We start from the raw sequence: 18,467 nt of genomic DNA, 5'->3' as shown, positions 1-18,467 counted from the left end.
GCACTAACGGGAGCAAGTGCAGATGATGCTGTTAGGTGCTCTCAGTGCGACTTTTGTTTTCTATCGCTAGCCTTCGATGTGGAAACAAAGATGTAGCTTGCAAAGGAATATTTGGTAGGGTTTAAACGGCATTTAACTTGTGTTGAGGCAGTCAGGGAGAAGTCTGTAAAAGTATGCTTGCCGTTTACTGTGCTGGCATCGTGTTTGCAGCTCAGCGTGCTGACTGACTCGGCTCTGTGTTTTTCTTTCAGGAGAGAGCTTTGCAGAGTTCAGAGCTGCAGGGACAGATGATGGTTTCACCGACTTTAAAACTGCCGACAGTGTATCACCCCTAGAGCCACCAACAAAAGACAAAACTTTTCCAGCCGCCTTCCCCTCAGGAGCTGTACAACAGAAACCACAAACACAAGTGAAAACCCCTCTGAACTTAGCAGAGTTAGATATGTTTTCCTCAGTTAATTGCAGCAGTGAGAAACCACTGTCTCTTCCAGCTGCATTTAGCGCATCAAAATCTGTTTCTACACGAGCACCATCAACAGGACCTGCTGCAGCCACGGTGGCGTTGGGAGCGACTAAATCTAGTCTGGCTGATGATTTTGGAGAATTCAACCTTTTTGGGGAGTATTCTAGTCCAGCATCTATTGGGGAGCAGGATGACTTTGCAGATTTTATTGCTTTCAGTAATAGCTCTGTTTCATCTGAGCAAAAGGCAGATGACAAATATGACGCCCTTAAAGAGGAGGCCAGTCCTGTTCCACTAGCCAGCGGCTCGAGCAACACGGTGAAGAGTGGGCCCAACTCAGCTGCTTCATCTACCAAATACGATGTCTTCAAACAGCTTTCTCTGGAAGGATCTGGACCAGGTGCTGAAGACCTGAAAGATAATACTCCTTCAGGAAAGAGTGATGATGATTTTGCCGACTTCCACTCCAGTAAATTTTCTTCCATGAACTCTGACAAGTCCCTGGGAGAGAAAGCAGTGGCTTTCAGACACACCAAAGAAGACTCTGCTTCAGTGAAGTCCTTGGATCTCCCTTCCATTGGTGGCAGCAGTGTTGGCAAGGAGGACTCGGAAGATGCACTCTCTGTTCAGTTTGACATGAAACTGGCTGATGTGGGAGGAGATCTTAAGCATGTCATGTCTGATAGCTCTCTGGACTTACCAACAGTTAGTGGCCAGCATCCTCCAGCTGCAGGTGAGGAATTGGTGAGATTGCTCTGGTGATGGCGACGTAGATTTCAAAGGTGGTTCTATGGGTGTTGAGTTACAGACGAGTAAGGCTCTGGCTCTTAACCTTTATGAATTTCTAATAATTAACATCTTTGTTACCAGACCCCTTAAAGCAGTATTAACTTTGAGTCTGTGGATACCATGAATACTACGGAGCTTAGATTTGGATAGCTAAAATAGTTTTATTTTTGAAATCTAACACCAACTTGGTATTAGAGACACATAAAAATCCACTGCTAGATAACTGCACATTGCCAGAAGTTTTTATGAAGATTTTTGCAGTGTCAGTAATGTTCCTCCATTTCTGTGAGTGAGGTCTGAGTTTCCCTCTCCTTTTTATTTCCCTTGGGTGCATTTGACAGCTGCCAGTATAGTATTCTGTTTGGTTTACAGAGACTGACTCTTGTTATGCCAATAAAGTAAGACTGTCCAGCCAGTGGTACTGCAGTCTGAGACGCCCCTCCAAGAGAAGGAGAGGGGAAGAGCTTGTAGATGGGTGTGCTGTGTTCCAGGGTCTGGCGAAGAAGAGGGCATGAGTTGGTGGGGTTCAGGGACCGTTTTCAGTGTTAACGCTACTATTGGAAGTATTAAATAGTAACAGGTCTGTAGGTGGTAGAATAGGGTAACTACTCACTTTTTTATAGAGTGTTTGAAAATATAAGGGAGCCCTCTTAAAATTCTGTATGGATTTTCATGTATTGTAGTTTACTCTCTAGTTTACTCTCTATCTAGTTTAACTTCTTGTCATAAAAACTAGATTCCCAAGTGTCCTAGTTTTTATTTTGTTTTATTATTTGATATACATATAGAAAGATAAACCTATTTTGTGGCCTTTAATAATGAGAAATATCTCAGTGTTACTGTATTAGTCTAGAAAATTTATTATGCATATGAAGGGTTTGTTGTTGCTGTTTTTTAACTAGAGAGGGACACATAACACACTTCCAAGTTTACAGATTCAGGCAGAAACTATAAAGTGTTATGACTTTTGCAGTCAGAAAACAAAATTGTACCTATCCTCTGGCTATTGAAATGTTGGATGTATCCTTAAACAGGGTGCTGAGTCAGGAGCAAGTTACCGTAGACATGTGTTTCACATTGCTATGTGCTAAGGTATTTCCCAAGTGCAATGGGCTATCTTCAGAGCTCCTTGTGCCCCTGACTACTTCCTTATTTTTTTTTTTTTGTACTTTTCCTCAGATGGTTTCCTATACATTTTGTTTTGCTGCTGTTTATTTGATAGAATGAATTTGTTTCCCTTTTTTTGTATGAGCTGCTTGAGCCACTACCGTTGGTTGCAAAGTGCTCCATTTTCTGAACAATACCTATTTGATTTTTATTTTAAAATCTCATAACAAGTAAAGTAGCCTTCGAGACTATGAAATTATTAATTAGAAGCTATTTTTCTGAAAGTGAATCTATATTCTTTCACAGTGCCAAACTAGATGTCTTTATGGGAAAAGTCCGATCTGGGTTTGGATGTCTTTTTTTTTTTTTTTTTTTTTTCCTCCCATTTTATTTGGGGAGGGGAGATTGGTTTTTTGACTGAGTTTGTTCTGATTGACCTGTTAAAATAATTTTTGTGTTCATGTTCTTTTATGTATGTTTAAAACATTCCCAGCTTAGAACCTGTAATGTTCAAGCCAAGTATCTTCAGTTTGAGGATATTCTTAAAAGCAGATTGTTTCCTACTTTTGATCTGTAAACCTGTTGGCAAGGAGCAGTATCCCTTTAGAGCGGTTGTGAAAGGGGTTGACATCTGAGCAATGCACTATATTCTTGTTGAGCAAAACTGCTTCGTAAATGTATTGTAGAGGGTAAATGGCAGGGACTTCTTCAAGGTACTTGGTTTTCCTTTAGCCTCATGGTGGCCACAGTATCTCTTGCTCTCTTAGTTTGAGGGTTAAAGGTACTTCTTGTTGGAGAAATTAGAAGTGGGCTGATGAAGAGAGAATAAAACGTAGTAGACTGCCATCTCTGGACCTTTACCCTATTTAGAAACCCTAACTTAACTCTGAAGGGGATACTGTCTCTTTGAACTCTTGCTATAATTCTTTGTATGGAAGGTAGATATTGCTAATAACATTGCTTGATTTTTCTGCATATTATTACATTTAACCCTTTGAGCTCTTGCTGCATATAATTTCAACGAGACTGCTTTTGTCCCGCCCACTAAATTTAATCTCTCGGCACTGAAGCATCTTGATGTGCAGTCATTAATCATCTGGTTTTGTTGGCAGCAAGAGTTTACCTTCATTCGTGACACTCAAAGGGTTAGGAGGACTTCTGTAGCTACCTACCTTACCTATCTACCTGTAAAGTAGCTCTTGCTTGACAGTGAAAATCTTTGTATTTTAATCAACGCCTTTTTTTTTTTCCCCTTTTTTGGCTGCTTTTCTGATGTCTTTCTTTTCAAGTTAGACATATTCTGTGTGAATGTGCCTTTTCGAACTTGCTTTGGTATATTCCACTGCAAATACTGATCTGCATGCTTATTCTGATGACTTCTTTTCCAGCTTTTCTGTACCACTCTTTTGTGATCTGTAAGTCCTATGTTAATAAATAATTCTTTGGCATATTTTGAAAGTGTGAGGGTGTGTGTATTTTTACTTTTTCAAGGTTAGACCAAAGAAATCCCATATCAAGTTTAAAGCAATAGCATCTCCTGTGATTGAGGATTTGTTTTATTTCCTCAGACACCTTCCTCCTAAGAAAAGTGCTGATGCATTTTAGCCTTGCCCCTTATAATTCCACTAATAAGAGTTTTTAACAGGCACTGGATTAAAATATAACTTTAAACATTTTTAAAGTGTAAACTGTATATTATTTTACATATTATAAAATTTACTCCTTTCTTCTAGTGAAGAAACTGAGATTTTATGGGTTAGTAAAGATCGCAGAACCTGCCTCCAGTCGGAGTCCTGTTGTGAGGAGGAGGGAAGGTGAAGGAACAGACCTAAGAGCTCAGTGTTGGGGAGAGAGGGACACATCTGTTAATAACTAGATGTCTGTAAATTAATTTAAAATAAATTATCAAATGGTATTGAGATGGCCTTCTGATCACATTAAATGTAAACTGAACTTAAATTGATAATCTCTGTAATGGCAGGTGTTCCATGTTAATACTAGGAAGTCTTCAGTGTGAATTTGATTTGAGTTTGAAATTGGGTGCTCCATCCTCTAATTGCAGAGCGTCTTGTCCTTCCAGCTTCACAATGTCTTAAAAAGCCCCCACAAAAGTTAAGAATAGGCCAAGTTTGGAAAAAAACGTTTTTCCATTTTAGAGTATAATAATATCAAAAGATCTTGGGACTATTATTGTATTCAGACCAGAAACCCAAGACCAATAAAAACCTGGGCAAAAAGGATTGTTTCTATGGTTTAATTTTTTTTTCTTACAATATAAGGCCTTAGGTCTTTGTTCCTTTTTTAAAATTTGAGGCAGAAAGGAAATTAAACTTTTGAAGATAAGGATTTTTAATAGGATTCCTGGGAGATTACTTATACTATCTGAAATATGCCATCTGAGAAAGAAAGAAAGTTGCATATTGGGGTTTAGAGTAACTCTAAGAAAAGCTGGTTCTGCTTTTTAAAATATCATGTATTCCAGAGCATAATGCTTTAGAAAGTCGAATAATACTTGGTTTCAAAACCCTTGTGTTACTGCTAACGGATTTGGCCACAGAGATTTTGGTGTAGTTTCCATCTAGAGTGATAATACCATGCGCTTGTTATTTAGGAATTTCTGGCGCCACACATAAGACCAGTCTTGTGGTAGCTTTGGCTGAGACAGGCCATCAGTGGAATTATCTACTGTTAGATTGGTTTATCTGGGACTTTTATTTTAACTACTTTCTGCAGTTACCTGAGCAGGCTGCAGAAAATGACGGAATATGACTGAGTGTAAAACAATCACATTCACAAATTGAACAACTAATGTTTCCAGAATAACATTTACGTTTAGGGAGGAAGTTTTAATAATGTAATAATATAAACTTGCAATGAAGACTTAAAGAACTATATGCTGTTGGTTTAAACAATCAAAAAAACAGAATTTTGTTTACCCCAGCACCAAGTTAAGTAAGATATAGTTAGTGCTTACCTTCATACCTCAGTGCCTGATTGTACAGATGTATAATATTTATATTCTACAATCACTCTATTGTTCACATTAAAGTCCCTGCTGATTTTTAAAAGTAGCAAATGAACATGTAGGAGACCCTGGCAATATTAAAGAAGCTGGGCTAAATCCTAAAATAACTCAATCAAAATATTTTATTTTTATTTTTTATCCTTAACTGAGGACATTTTTTTCATTGCTTTTTAGAGAGAAAGGAAGGGAGAAACATAAATATTAATGGGAGAGAGAAATATTGATGCAAGAGAGAAACACTGGTTGGGTGCCTCCCGAATGTGCCCAGACCAGGGATTATACAAGCCCTGACTGGGACTCGAACCCGCAACCTTTTGGTCACAGAACGATGCCCCAGCCAACTGAGCCACACCTTCCAGGGCTTTTTGATGATGCTCTAGCTGAGCCACATCTGTCAGGGCTTTTTTAATGATGACCACGAGCAGTCCCACTGTATGTCCTGACACCATTTGTTGGCCTTCCAGCTTCCTCTGACTTAAAATATCCACAGTATTACCACTTTCCTTCATTGAACTTAAAGCACTGACAGGGAAAACTGCAGGTACTTACAGGTAGCAGGGATAGCATTTAAACCATAGATAGATATGAGTCAGTACAAAAGAATGGCAGGTTTCTATACCGATTAGAAAACACCGGCAAGCAGTTATACGACAGCATCTTCCTGTTTTCCTCAACAACACCTATGAAGGTGCTGGGGACATAGGATACAGTCAGACCAGGTTTTATAATTAATAGAGAACGTGACTATGACTGATCTCGGAGGGTAGAATAGGGCCAGGGTAGAAAGACGTTGAAATATATAAATATTTCATGGTTTGCTTTGGTAAATGAAATTTGGATTAAGTCAGTATTGGAAATTACAAGATATTTAGTTTTTTCAAAGACCCTTCCTGAACCCATTGACTATTTTTATTGTTATATAAAATACTAGGGAATAGTGGAATCTGCACACGTATCTCCTTTCTTCTTTTCCAAAACACTTTCTCAAAAGCCTCTAACTCTTAATCACCTGGGCATATGCTTTACAGCTTTAGAAAATGTCCGTGGGAATTGGGATGGCCTTCTGTGTCCTGTAGTGGCAGCTCACATTCTTTGTTCCAAGAAATGCCTTGTTTTCATGGACAGCATCGGTTCCGAGGGGATTTTAATGGAGGTTACGGAACAGACAGATAGGGTTACTTACTAACATAAGCAAGAAGTCCATGTTGTGATTTGAGATACAGGATGAAAAGCAGATTGCATAGTTTATTCCTTTGGCCTTTGTAATAGGACATTCCTGGCTGCAAACAAATACATGTATTGAAGCACACACTTTGGCCTATTATCTGTGCAATTGAAGTTCGACCTAGCACAGCCTCAGAGTTCTCCGGCAGAATTGGAAATACAGTAGTCACCCTCTGTTCAGTTTATTGCACCCAGTCTCTGTTTTCTTTCTCCTTTTTCTCTTGAATTCTCAGAATTCAGCTATCAAATTGAAATCCCGTCTGTAGCAACTTCAGTGATTACAAAATAAACTGTGGGTTATTTCATATTCTTTTTCCAGATGGGGCCTCCATCACTTATGTTGTAGGTCTTACAGAATCTTTAATATTTTTAAGACCATCTTACAAATAGATATAATTTGACTGCATAGAAAATGTAGAACTGTTAACATGGGAAATGAGGAATTTCTTGGTTTGACCTACCCTCAGTGAACTGATTTACCTCATTTTTGTAGAACAGGGCTTTCTAATATTCACTGTGCTGGGGAATACTACTCTGTTTTTATATTGTTTATAAATGCTAAGGTTTAGGGATACATACAGTAGTTTCACATTTCTGTGTATTGGGTTGGCCAAAAAGTCTATATGGGTTTTTTCCATAAAATAAAAGAGACATTTTCACCAATAACTATATTGATTTGGATATTTTGAGCATGTCGGCTATCTCCTGCTATTGGCTTCTAATAGGTAGAGGCCAGGGGTGCTGCTAAAAATCTTGTGATGCATAAGGCAGCCCCACAGCAAAGAATGATTTGATCAAAATGTCAATAGTGCCAAAGAACTTCACAGACCACTTTTTATACATTTGATCAGTTACAACTGATGCTGCACAAATCTTTTCTGGCATTTCACTTGCCTTTTTACCTTTCTTGAAATAATAAAGCATAATACACCAAAAATGTTGTATATCTTCTTCCATCTTCAGTGTTAAAATGGCTGCACAAAAATTCACCAATTTTGATAAGTTGTTTTTTTTATTTAACGCACACTGATATGGCAGCTGTCACAATACAGTCTAACAAAATTGTTTCAAGTAAAGTTAAAGGCAACTAAGCACTACTAGAGCCATCCATGGAAAAAACCAAATGGACGTTTTGGCCAACACAATAATATCACTTTTAGTACTTCCTTGTGTGTTCAAATGAATTGCACTTTAGTAAATTCCTTTTTTTATACTACAGTAGCCAATAAATAAGCAAAGTAAAATTTAAAAATCAACCTTGAGGCTTGATTTTAGTATATTTTGTATATTTTTCATTATTTTTGTTTAAGTATAAAATATAAGATTTGTTAAAGACACGTAGTAGTATAAAAATACTTTTCAGCTAAGGTAATCCCTTATTTCTTTTAATGCCTTTTACATGATTATATTACAGTCATTTCTAATTTTTATTTTTTCTTGTTGCATAATGGAGCAAAAGAGTCTTTTTATTGCCATCACAACTTCGTTGCGATGTTTAAACTACAGCTTAACTTTTCATTAAATTTATTTTGGTTTCTGGAAAAATTGCTACCCTTTTAGTAGATGAGCTTCTGGGAGCATTTCATAATATAGCTTCTTCCCCAGAGAGCTTTCTGGGAGGGTCTAATAATAAAAATATCTGTTTTATGAAACATTCTTCTGAATATACCCCTGGAAGACTAGTCTTGTGCTTGACTGCAGCTGCCTGTTGGTTGAATTTCACCTCATCTGAGTCAGGGTACTTTCTGATCCTTGTAAGTGGTGGGGAGAACAGAACACTACAGCCAGAGACCAAGGAAGTGTTTTGCTTAAAGTATTTTCCATTCGTTTGAGATTATACATTTTTCACCTGAATCTTTTTTCCTTCTGTTTAATAAGCCAAATTTGAAGGTTGGCCTTTTTTGTATATCTAGGGTATTCCATTTTTATTATGAATTTAGTACCCTTTTCCTGGTAGGGTTTAAAAAGAAAGAGACGTGTGGCGGGCTGTGGATCAGCCCAGTGTGGGCCACCTGTTGACTTAGTTATGAAAACCTGGATCACAACACATCTGAGCATTTTCTCTGTAAACCATGTCTGTGCTTGTCAGAGAGGGAGTCTTGCGTGGGGCCATCTTTCCTCGTATATAACAGTGACTGAAATGAAGCCGAACATGAGCCAGCCTGACAAATGGACAGGCTGCTGCAAAGGTGGCTTCTCCACACACTGTCTGTCATGTGCGGTGTTACTCAGCCTCAGCAGACTTTGGTCTTTTTTTTTTTTTCTTTTAAAAAATTTTATTTTTCAATTACAGTTTACATTCAATATTATTTTGTCTGACTTTGATCTTTTAAACATGACAAGAAAGTTTCCCTAGTAAGACCACTACAGTGATGAGTTGACATTTCATTTTTACTTTGAAATAATTTCATTTCAAACCCTAATGTAGCAACTAAATGTCAAATTGAGGCTGGTGGCCACTATGCTGTTACGTATTGCTTACCAAGCTTTGGGTCCTTTACACACGTTATCGTTAATTGTCACAACACAGCCCTTCCACGTATGTGGTCCTTTCATCTTACAGATGAGAAACGAAGATTAAAACTGATAAATAGCTTGCCTGCTGTCAAACAAGTAAGGTGGCGGCAGGGCTGGGTGTTGGACCCACGTCTGTCTAAATCAAAAACCTACATTCTTTCTGCTGTTTTATGCTGCCTCTTAAATTATTTAGACATGTATTAAGAATGTAAAATCAGTCTTTTGTCCCAGCATTTCTTTCTTTTTGTCTTTTTCTTTTTCCTTTTTTTTTTTTTTTTTTTTTTTTTTTTAATGAGGGGCTGACAGTTGGAGAAACAGGAGCCCAACGGGACCCAGACCTTTGACTGTCTTTTAGAGGCTAACATAGATTAGATTGATTTTTCTTTCCTCATAGTCCGTCACAGAAATATGATGTCCGTAGTGACCAAAATAACAACTAGGTAAGTAACTGCTTAATTAAAATCACATATTTGGCCTGGCTTGAGACAGAAACTCCTAATAATTTATTAAAATTTAGGTAACATTATTTTCATGTTAGTTTTGAGAAAGTGTCAATTTTTAATTAGCTTGTTTACATTTCATATGTTCATGTTTTAAAGGGACATTTTCCAACAAAGTCAAGGCAAAAGAGACATGTTTTAGCTAGGGAGTATTGTAAATACATTTTAAAGGTTATAGGTGAACAATTTATTAAATGACCCTATTCTCATGTCAGACAGTATATACATTTGTAGATGAGCCTTTTTTCAGTAATTTTTGTATCCAAAGGAAATGACTCTTTGTAACTAAATGTAAATGACAAATCAAGGCTAATGTGGATTTTTAAAGATCAGATTTTACAGCTCAACTCCTTTAATTTTAGCACAAGTTCTAAATTTAGTTAGCTCCAACATCACATAACACTAATCAAATATGCTAGACATTTTGCTTCTGCAGTTTAAGGCATTTTGCCTAAATCATGAGCTTGCCTCTAATTGTGGGGTCTTATTTCCCTTTCAGATATAGAGGACTTAAAATATGCTGCTTTTGGAGCCTACAGTAGCAATTTTGCAGTGAGCACACTTACGAGCTATGACTGGTCAGACAGGGATGATGCATCTCAGGGCAGAAAACTCTCTCCATTTGTCCTCTCAGCAGGAAGCAGATCCTCCTCAGCTGCCTCAGTTCCTCAAAAGAAAGAGACTTCGTTTGGCAGTTCTGAAAACATCACCATGACATCTCTGTCCAAAGGTATGACCCTTGCAAGTGAAGATGCTCTTCCAGGGACTCCTTTCCCAGCTTTTGCCAATTTTAAAGATGTGATTCCTCAGACTAGTGAGCAAAAGGAATGTGAAAGCAGGGACTATAAAGATTTCACAAGCCAGGACCTGCCCACCGCCGAACGGAGCCAAGAGGCCGCGTGTCCAAGCCCAGCTTCCAGCGGCACTTCTCATAGCACCCCCAAAGAATGTCCAGATGACTTTGGAGAGTTTCAAAGCGAAAAGCCCAAAATCAGCAAATTTGACTTCTTAGTGGCCAATTCACAAAGCAAAATGAAATCCAGTGAAGAAATGATCAAAAGTGAGCTGGCAACCTTTGACCTTTCTGTTCAAGGTGAGTAGCTTTCAATGTAGATTTTTACTGTTGTGATTTTTTTCCACTGAGGTATTGGATGTTCTTTCTTAGGATACAAAGTTGGTCCCTGGTTTAGCAGGAAATAGATTTTCCAGTGTTTGAAATAGTCTATTATAGATAGCTATTAAAAAAAAGAAGAAGAAAAAAAGGTTTCCCTGAGACTGATCTAAAGTTGGACCAGTATCTCTCGGATAACTGCTTTTGGGGCTAAGCACACAGTCTTGTTTAGTTGGAGGTGTGCTGTGTTAAAAGTACCAGAGAAATGGATTTGATCCACCTGTGGGCAAGTTAGCTCTGTTCTTGTTCCCCGGTTACAGACTGTGTCTTCCAATCCAGAGGCCTCAGTGTGGTAGCTGTAGATCTGGATCCAGCCTGCGGACTTGTTTTATTGACCCACAAAGAAGGTTTTTTAATGTGTGAAGCAGTCACCATATATAAAAATCATGAGATTTCACAGTATGGATTTCTAGCTTTTCTTAAAAAGAAGTCTCTGTCAATAGTAGGCCTGCATTCCCACCTCCTGACAGTCAGCTGGATCTGAGTAGCAGTGACCCCCTCGGCCCCAGTCAGTGGGGTGCTCTCTCCCCAGTGTCACTGTCCCCAGCACTTCCGATCTCCGATTGACTGACTTCAGTCATTCGCTTTACTTGCCTGCTCTCTGAAGGCGTCTGAGTTTGCCCCTTCAGCTCGAAGCCCGTCTTGACAGAAGGGCTCGTCGGTTTCCATTCGGTTGAGAGAGTGTAGGAGACAAGTGCAAACCCACGACTAAGACCAGAAAAGCAGCGCGGCTCTGACGCCCCGATACAGCAGTCCCCCTCTCTATCGCGGTTCCCCTATCGCGGCCTCGCTGTATCGTGGCATTTTTAAAAATACTATATTTAATAATTTTTCATGGATTTTTCACTATATCGCGGGATTTTGTGGTACTGTATATGTATGTTGTTAAAGTTACGTAGGTTTAAGAGTGTAGAATATGTTTAAGAACATAAGTAGTGTTTATAAAAGTGTGGAAAAGCTTCATAAGGGAGTGAAAAAGGTTAATAAGGGACTAGGAACAGTTTATAAGTGTGGGAAGGGTTTATAAAGTCTTAAAATATATATAAATACTGATATAAGTGTAAGGTTCCTGCTTCGCAGATTTTCACCTGTCGCGGGGGGGTCTAGAATGTAATACCTGCAATAAGTGAGAAATACTGTATTTAGAAGGACACGTTAGTCCTCCAGACTGCAGTGATGCTGCAACTAGATTGTGCAAGAATTCTGATAGATCAGGGTAGAGTAGTGGAGAAAATCAAGGCAGGGAAACCAAGCAAGAGAGCACAATGGCAAGGGTCCGACACATAGCTCACCAGACGTGATGAACGAGGACAGCGTTTCTGAGTGCCTGGTGACATAGACACCCACAGAAGAGGGTCCCGTTAGCAAGAGCCTCTGCTCGAACTAAGCTGAGTAATCAAAACCTTGACTATGTCATCCACTTCTCCCAGGGTCACACAAGAGGAGTTTGAGCCTTGGTGATAAAGAAATAAGCCGTTCTTCCCCTTCTCCGGCTTTGGAGCAGCCTTTCAGAGACCGTTCCAACACACTGAGCGAGAAGCCCGCTCTGCCTGTCATCCGTGACAAGTATAAAGATCTGACAGGAGAAGTGGAGGTGAGTGAGTGCGGTCGTTATCCACAGGGCCAGGTCCAAGGCCAGCTGAGCACGGAGGCCCTGAGAAAAAATGCCTGCAGCTTTCACTTGTGACACACAAGGCACCAGACATAAAATATGTCATTAAAGTGAGAGAGTGGTGACATTAGCCCTGGATGAAAATACCTCCCAGATTTGGCATCCACTGAAAGTAGTTCGTGACCTTAAAACCAAAATTATTCACGGGACTTCACAAAGAGGGACGTGTTTAATGGAATTCTTTTTGAGCACTTCGACTTCATCATTTTAGTGAATGTTAAAACATCAAACATGAAGGAGGAAGGGAAAATGTTGCTGTATCTCAGTCACGTGCTGTCTTTGTGTACAGCTGACACTTAACTGTTCCCCCCCACCCCTGCTGTCATGCACACACACGTATGCGCATGCACACACACACACACACACATGCAGAATTGTAGCTGGGGAAAGCCGGCGGTTTGATATGGGACCTTGTGTACACCCTGTGTAGTGAGTACCGTTGATGAAGTTTATGCTGTCACTGGAACAAATGAAGCGACACAGAGGGAAGCTGATACATTTCCCTCTGATCCACAGGTCATGTGCTGGGAAGTTACAGTTATTATAAATCATTAGCAGGCTTCTAGGATTAACTGTGCTGGAAGGAGAGTGATTTTAGTTGAGAGGAAAGTCTTCCGGTGCCCTCTGAATTGACATAAATAGAGGACTCTGGCTGGCCCTTTTAACCCGGTTCTTTCGATAAAATTCGCAGGAGAATGAGAGATATGCATACGAATGGCAGCGATGCCTGGGGAGTGCCCTGCAAGTGAGTATGTCCCTTTTGTGGAGTTCACCTCTGTGTAAGTGCGGTCTTGTGTCACAGTGCCGCCCCCTCCGAGCACGTGAGTAGACGGAGGCAGAGCGCAGAGAGCCCTCCCTCACTGTGTGGGGCAGAGTGCGGCCCCCGAGAGCCGTGCGTCCTGAGTGGGGCTTCTCTCCCACTCGGGACAGCAGACACCGGCTCACTCGGCACTGTGCCCACCTCTGTCCCTGTGCTTAAGAATTAACAAAACGATGTCATTAACTCGTCCTGAATTAAAATAATATTTAAGCCAAGGAACTTCTGTCTTTTCTCTTCCAAAGAAATGGAGGGTTGTTTCTTCAAGGTTAAAATTGAATTTTCAGATTTGTTTTGGCATAGTCATAGATGTTCGTCAGTTAGTCACGCTTTTCACACCTGGCTCTTCCCTGGGTTTTCTACTAATAGTAAATTATTTGTAGTGACTTTTCTTAATTATGTCAGATGATGTGATTTTGTTTCTTGTAGGTCATTAAGAAAGCAAATGATACCTTAAATGGAATCAGTAGTAGTTCTGTGTGCACGGAAGTGATTCAGTCAGCTCAAGGCATGGAATATTTATTAGGTATGTTCTTTTGTACTTCACTTACTCAGAATCATGACACTTTGAAATATTTTCTGTTTTCCCTTATGTTGAGTAGTTTAATCCAAGTCTCTCAAGTTACATATGACTTTACTAAGGAGCGTCTGCATTTGTAAATAAGACACTTAAGTCACAGGCAGAAACAATTATTTGACTATTTGACTTAAGGTTTCTATGGCCAAGTTTCCCAGCCTAGTTATAACGTAATAGCAACAATGTAAAATGACATCCGTGTTACTGGCTTATCAGATTCTGAACTAGATGAGGCCTTGAAGTGAAATCACTGGGTGTCCAGTCAGTGCCTCGCCATGCTCTTCACCTCGTGATAACATCACAGATTCCGTAACAACCCAGCCACCTTCAGCGGTTCAGCCTCCCGGTCCCACTGGGAGCCCCACCCTCTGTCCTCCCCACCTCGGTTCAGGCTTGCGTGTGGCTGGAGCCACAGGCCCTGGACCCTCCCTAATCTTCTTCAGATCTTGACTCATGTCACCCTCTAAGTGAGGTCTTCTTGGCCCCCTTACTCAGCTGTATCCCCTCTCCCCACCCTGCACTTCCTGTCCCTTTCCCTGCTTGATTTTCTCCCTAGCCTATCACCTTTAAGATCTTACATATTTTACTTGCTGTTCTTGTTTATACTAGAATGAACCTCCAAGAGGGGAGGGAATGGGGCCTGCTTTGTTCACTGCTGTGCCTCCAGCAGCTAGATCCATGCCCGGCACATAGTCACTGAAAAATATTGGCTGGTGAGCAGATAGTGAAGGGATGTGGCCTCTCCTTTGCTCCTGCCACCTCACTATTCCTCTTTCCTGCCCGGACAGGCACAGTTCTGCATAAACAGATGTTTACGATGTAATGGGCTGCCTGTCTTTCATTCTAGGAGGTTTCCTTGTATCTATGAAAGATTGTTTTAGAAGCCCCCTCATTTGGTTTAGGGTGGGCAGTAATTCCTGCCTTCCCCTGGGAAGGAAGAGGACAAGCCAGAGTGCTATGCACGGGTCTGATGGTGCGCCCCTCTGAAGACCCCCTGGAGCTCTCCAGGCCTCTCATAGAGGCCAGGCTAAGGGCTGGGGTATGTCTGCGGCTGTCCTTAGAGTGTAGGGGTACTTCACACCTGTCGTCCTTGCTTGAGGGGTTCAGCCACCATTCAGAAAAAAAACTGTTCTGAGTCCTGTTAAGTGTATAAAAGATACATGAAGCCGCAGAGTGTAAATCACTAGGCATTCATAGGAGTGAGATATTTCTTAATTACTTTGTGACGATATTGACGTTCAGATTCTTTTAAACTTTTAATATTCTCATTTTCAGCAAGTTTAATGACAGATGGTCTCTTAAAGGAGAAAAAAATACCTAATGCTTGCATAATTCCTACTGTTCTAAGCCTTTTACAATATTAACCCGTTTAATCCCCTCAACCGTCCTTTGAGGGGGTACTATTATTAAGCCAATTTTACAGATGAGGAAACAGGCCAAGGTTGCACAGCTAGTATGTGACAGAGCTGGGATTTGAACCCAAGTGGTGCAGCTCTAAAGTTTATGCTCTTTCCATTGAGTTATGCTGAAGCACTGAGAGGTGGTTGGTCCCAAAGAGTATACATTCACCTCTGTCCAGATATAGTCCTTCTTTCCAACTGAGATATCAGCGAGCAGTAATGCTGCCTTGGCTGCTCGCCTCCTTCTCCACACGTCCAGCACCCAACTTTCTCCTCTCTCACGCCGTCAGGTGTTGTTGAAGTGTACAGGGTCACCAAACGTGTGGAGCTGGGGATCAAAGCCACCGCGGTGTGCAGTGAGAAGCTGCAGCAGCTGCTTAAGGACATCGATAAAGTATGGAATAACCTCATCGGCTTCATGTCCCTTGCCACACTCACGGTAAGCCTGTCAGACGACTCAACAGCTGCTTTCCTTTCCAGAAACCTAAGTTATAAAGCAGAGGATACATTCCTGTTGCGGCGTTACTGGAGGAGGAAGGTGCCTACTGTGTCATATTATGTTAGAGGGAGGAGAGAACATTTGTGCGATCGGGGGAATAGTATCAGGTTAGCTTCTGGGTAGTTCCCCGGGAAACATTCACTCTTAACCACCCCCTTAATCTACATACATGTATGCATGTTTTACAAAGCAGGGATTCGAGTTCCTTCCTTTGCACTTTTAGTTACTTATGTCCCCATATGTGTGTCCTTATAAAAAAAACTGTCTGATACACCTTGTTGCTATCCTATGGTTCGTTTGGCCTTTTTACTTTTTTTTAGGTTCTTGGATTATTTTCATTTTTCCTGTTATGAATAGTTCCCTGAATGTCTTTAAACAAGTGACTGTTTCCCTTTTGGGGATTAGTTCTGCCAGGTGGACTTAAGCGGTCAGTGTGTGTGACTGCGCATGGACACGCGTGCATGAGGACATGGCTGTTGTTGCTGTCATCACGTGGCTTTCCAGAGGCTTGGGGAGTGGACATTGCTGCCAGCGGTCTGTGATTGCTCCTTTCTTTCCACTGTGTTCTACTTCCCTTGTCACTGTCTTATTTTAACAAACGTGTGATGCCCTAAAGGTGTTCTTTTTTAACATTTCTTTCATTTCCTGAGAGGCTATCCAGTGTTCCAAGTGATGATCTACTATTTTTATTTCCTTTATGTGTAAACTGGTCATCTGTTTCTTTTGACCATTTGACCATTTAGTCAATAAAATATGTCTGACTAGACATCTTATTTGTAATAGATTTACATACACATGTGCACATATACATGTCAGAATTTTTTTCTCTTCTGTTTTCCTCTTTTAGATTTTATTGGGCAAAACTGTATTTTTATATATTCATACCTATTCAGTTTTTCTCTGGGTAATATCCTTTATTTCACAATAGTCCAAAATTTATCTTTCTTTCACAGCTGGAAATAAATATGCTATCCTGTTTTCTTTCTTTTCTTCTGATATTTAACTCTGTGAGCTGTCCGAGTGCAGTGCGGTAGGAAGCAATTCCTATTACATTGTACTGATAGTCAGATGGATTCCCAGCTACCTCAACATGTCTGAAACAGCAAATCCTCTCCACATCGTTGTGTTGCTTCTGGTTTGTAATATTAGTTTTTTTTAAAGAGTTTAAAACATTTCCAAAATCTGTTTTGTTCCCTTGGACCATTTTTCAGTTTTTAACCTAAAGTCATACAGTTTGGGTAATTATTTTTTTAAATTACTGTTCTGACCAATACAATAAGAAATGAATTATAAATATTTGAAGAGATAAATTATATTTGGTGATATAAAATACTTCAAGAAATCTGAATTCAGAAATTAAGTTTCATGAGTTTGGCAAAAATTCATAGCATTCTTATATATTAACACTAGTTAGAAAATACAGAAATAAAAGCTCATTTTTTAAATGTATTAAATCAGTCAGGCCTTTATCATTTCTGACTGCATAGCTAGAGTTACTGGTTAATTTTTTTTATCTCTTATCAATCTCTTTTGTAAACCACTATTAGGTATTTCTTTCTAAAATCCAAATTTAATTGTGTCATATAGGTCCCATTTATAATAAAATTCCACAGTGGACTCTCCATGAGCTTCAGGATCAAGTTTATACTCCTTAGCTCAGTGGATAAGGTCTTTTCTATCTCTGGGACTGCCCAGCCCCTCTCTCTCTGCTAGATTGCTTTTCCTTCTGGCCTCTGCATCCTTTTTCTGTCATTCCAAAGACCCCTTCTGTCTGAGTTACAGACAGATGCCCTTCCTGCGGGTCCATAGCACACTTCTGCCTAGCGTAGCACTTGTCACACCTGTTGATAATTTGTGTTTACTTAGTTCTGGCACACTAGCTTGTCAGCTCCTTAAAACCCAGACTGGGTGCTTTATCTCCTCGTGTGCCAATACAGCATTTGATGGGACTTTTTACTTCTGTTTGTACTTTTTTGAAGCTTCCTATTTTTTTCAAACTAGGTGTGCATTTTTGTATATGTCATAATTTTAGTAACGATTAAAATTTTTAAATAAATGGACAGGGAAAATGAAAGTAGGGAAATAAGTTAAAGCCAGAAATGAAACTTAAGTGTACAAAATGTGTGCTTTTAAAGTGCTTGCATTTGCTAGGAGTGAGCTGTACAGTTGACCTGAGTTGATGTAAAGAAGACATGATCATTTTCATGATTCACTGTTTCATAACATAAAAATAAACCCACTACTCCCAAGAAGCATGACTATTCCTGGTACTAATATCAGAAATTTCTTTTGTGGGCTCTTGTAAAGAGGAAACTAATGTAACAACCTACGTTATCTTTAAATATCTTTTCAGTAAACAAAGCAACAGGTTCCACTGAGTAGTTCCTTATGGAATTTCTGAATATAGCCCAAATGGCATAGCTCCAAGTACAGATTAGTGTGTCATCCTAAGCGTGGAAAAAATAGACAAAACGGTAAACTAGGCAAAAGAGTGGCAATGCATACGGATGGTCGACTCCTGTCTGCGCTCTGTAAAGAAAACATGCACATCAACGAGAAGTACAGCAACTTCCCAGTAAAATCAGCAAAACATGAAGTGATTCATAAAAGGGAGGCACATCTAATTGTAAACGTTCATTCAAATTACAAGATTTCATTTTAACCTGCAAATAATCACAGTTTTTTTTTTGTTTGGTTTATTCAAAT

General features: G+C 39.8%; 1 protein-coding gene across 14 annotated transcripts in view; it reads left to right on the top strand.

Moving 5' to 3' along the window:
* SYNRG (synergin gamma) overlaps positions 1-18,467 on the top strand; it is a 68,349-nt gene that overhangs the window by 38,090 nt on the left and 11,792 nt on the right. For 10 of the 14 annotated variants that reach the window (XM_090257414.1, XM_090257404.1, XM_090257415.1 and 7 more), the window contains 6 exons: positions 252-1,196; positions 10,125-10,718; positions 12,227-12,390; positions 13,160-13,213; positions 13,715-13,811; positions 15,553-15,701. In XM_090257414.1, the coding sequence (XP_090113540.1) occupies positions 252-1,196; positions 10,125-10,718; positions 12,227-12,390; positions 13,160-13,213; positions 13,715-13,811; positions 15,553-15,701 (2,003 nt within the window). The remainder of the gene's footprint in view (positions 1-251; positions 1,197-10,124; positions 10,719-12,226; positions 12,391-13,159; positions 13,214-13,714; positions 13,812-15,552; positions 15,702-18,467) is intronic. The other 4 variants (XM_090257416.1, XM_090257417.1, XM_090257408.1 and 1 more) reach the window with 2 other exon arrangements.

Source organism: Furipterus horrens, unplaced genomic scaffold, assembly GCF_987537825.1.
Source record: "Furipterus horrens unplaced genomic scaffold, mFurHor1.1.pri manual_scaffold_11, whole genome shotgun sequence".
NCBI lineage: Eukaryota > Metazoa > Chordata > Mammalia > Chiroptera > Furipteridae > Furipterus > Furipterus horrens.
This window is presented reverse-complemented; position numbering and strand designations above follow the sequence as displayed.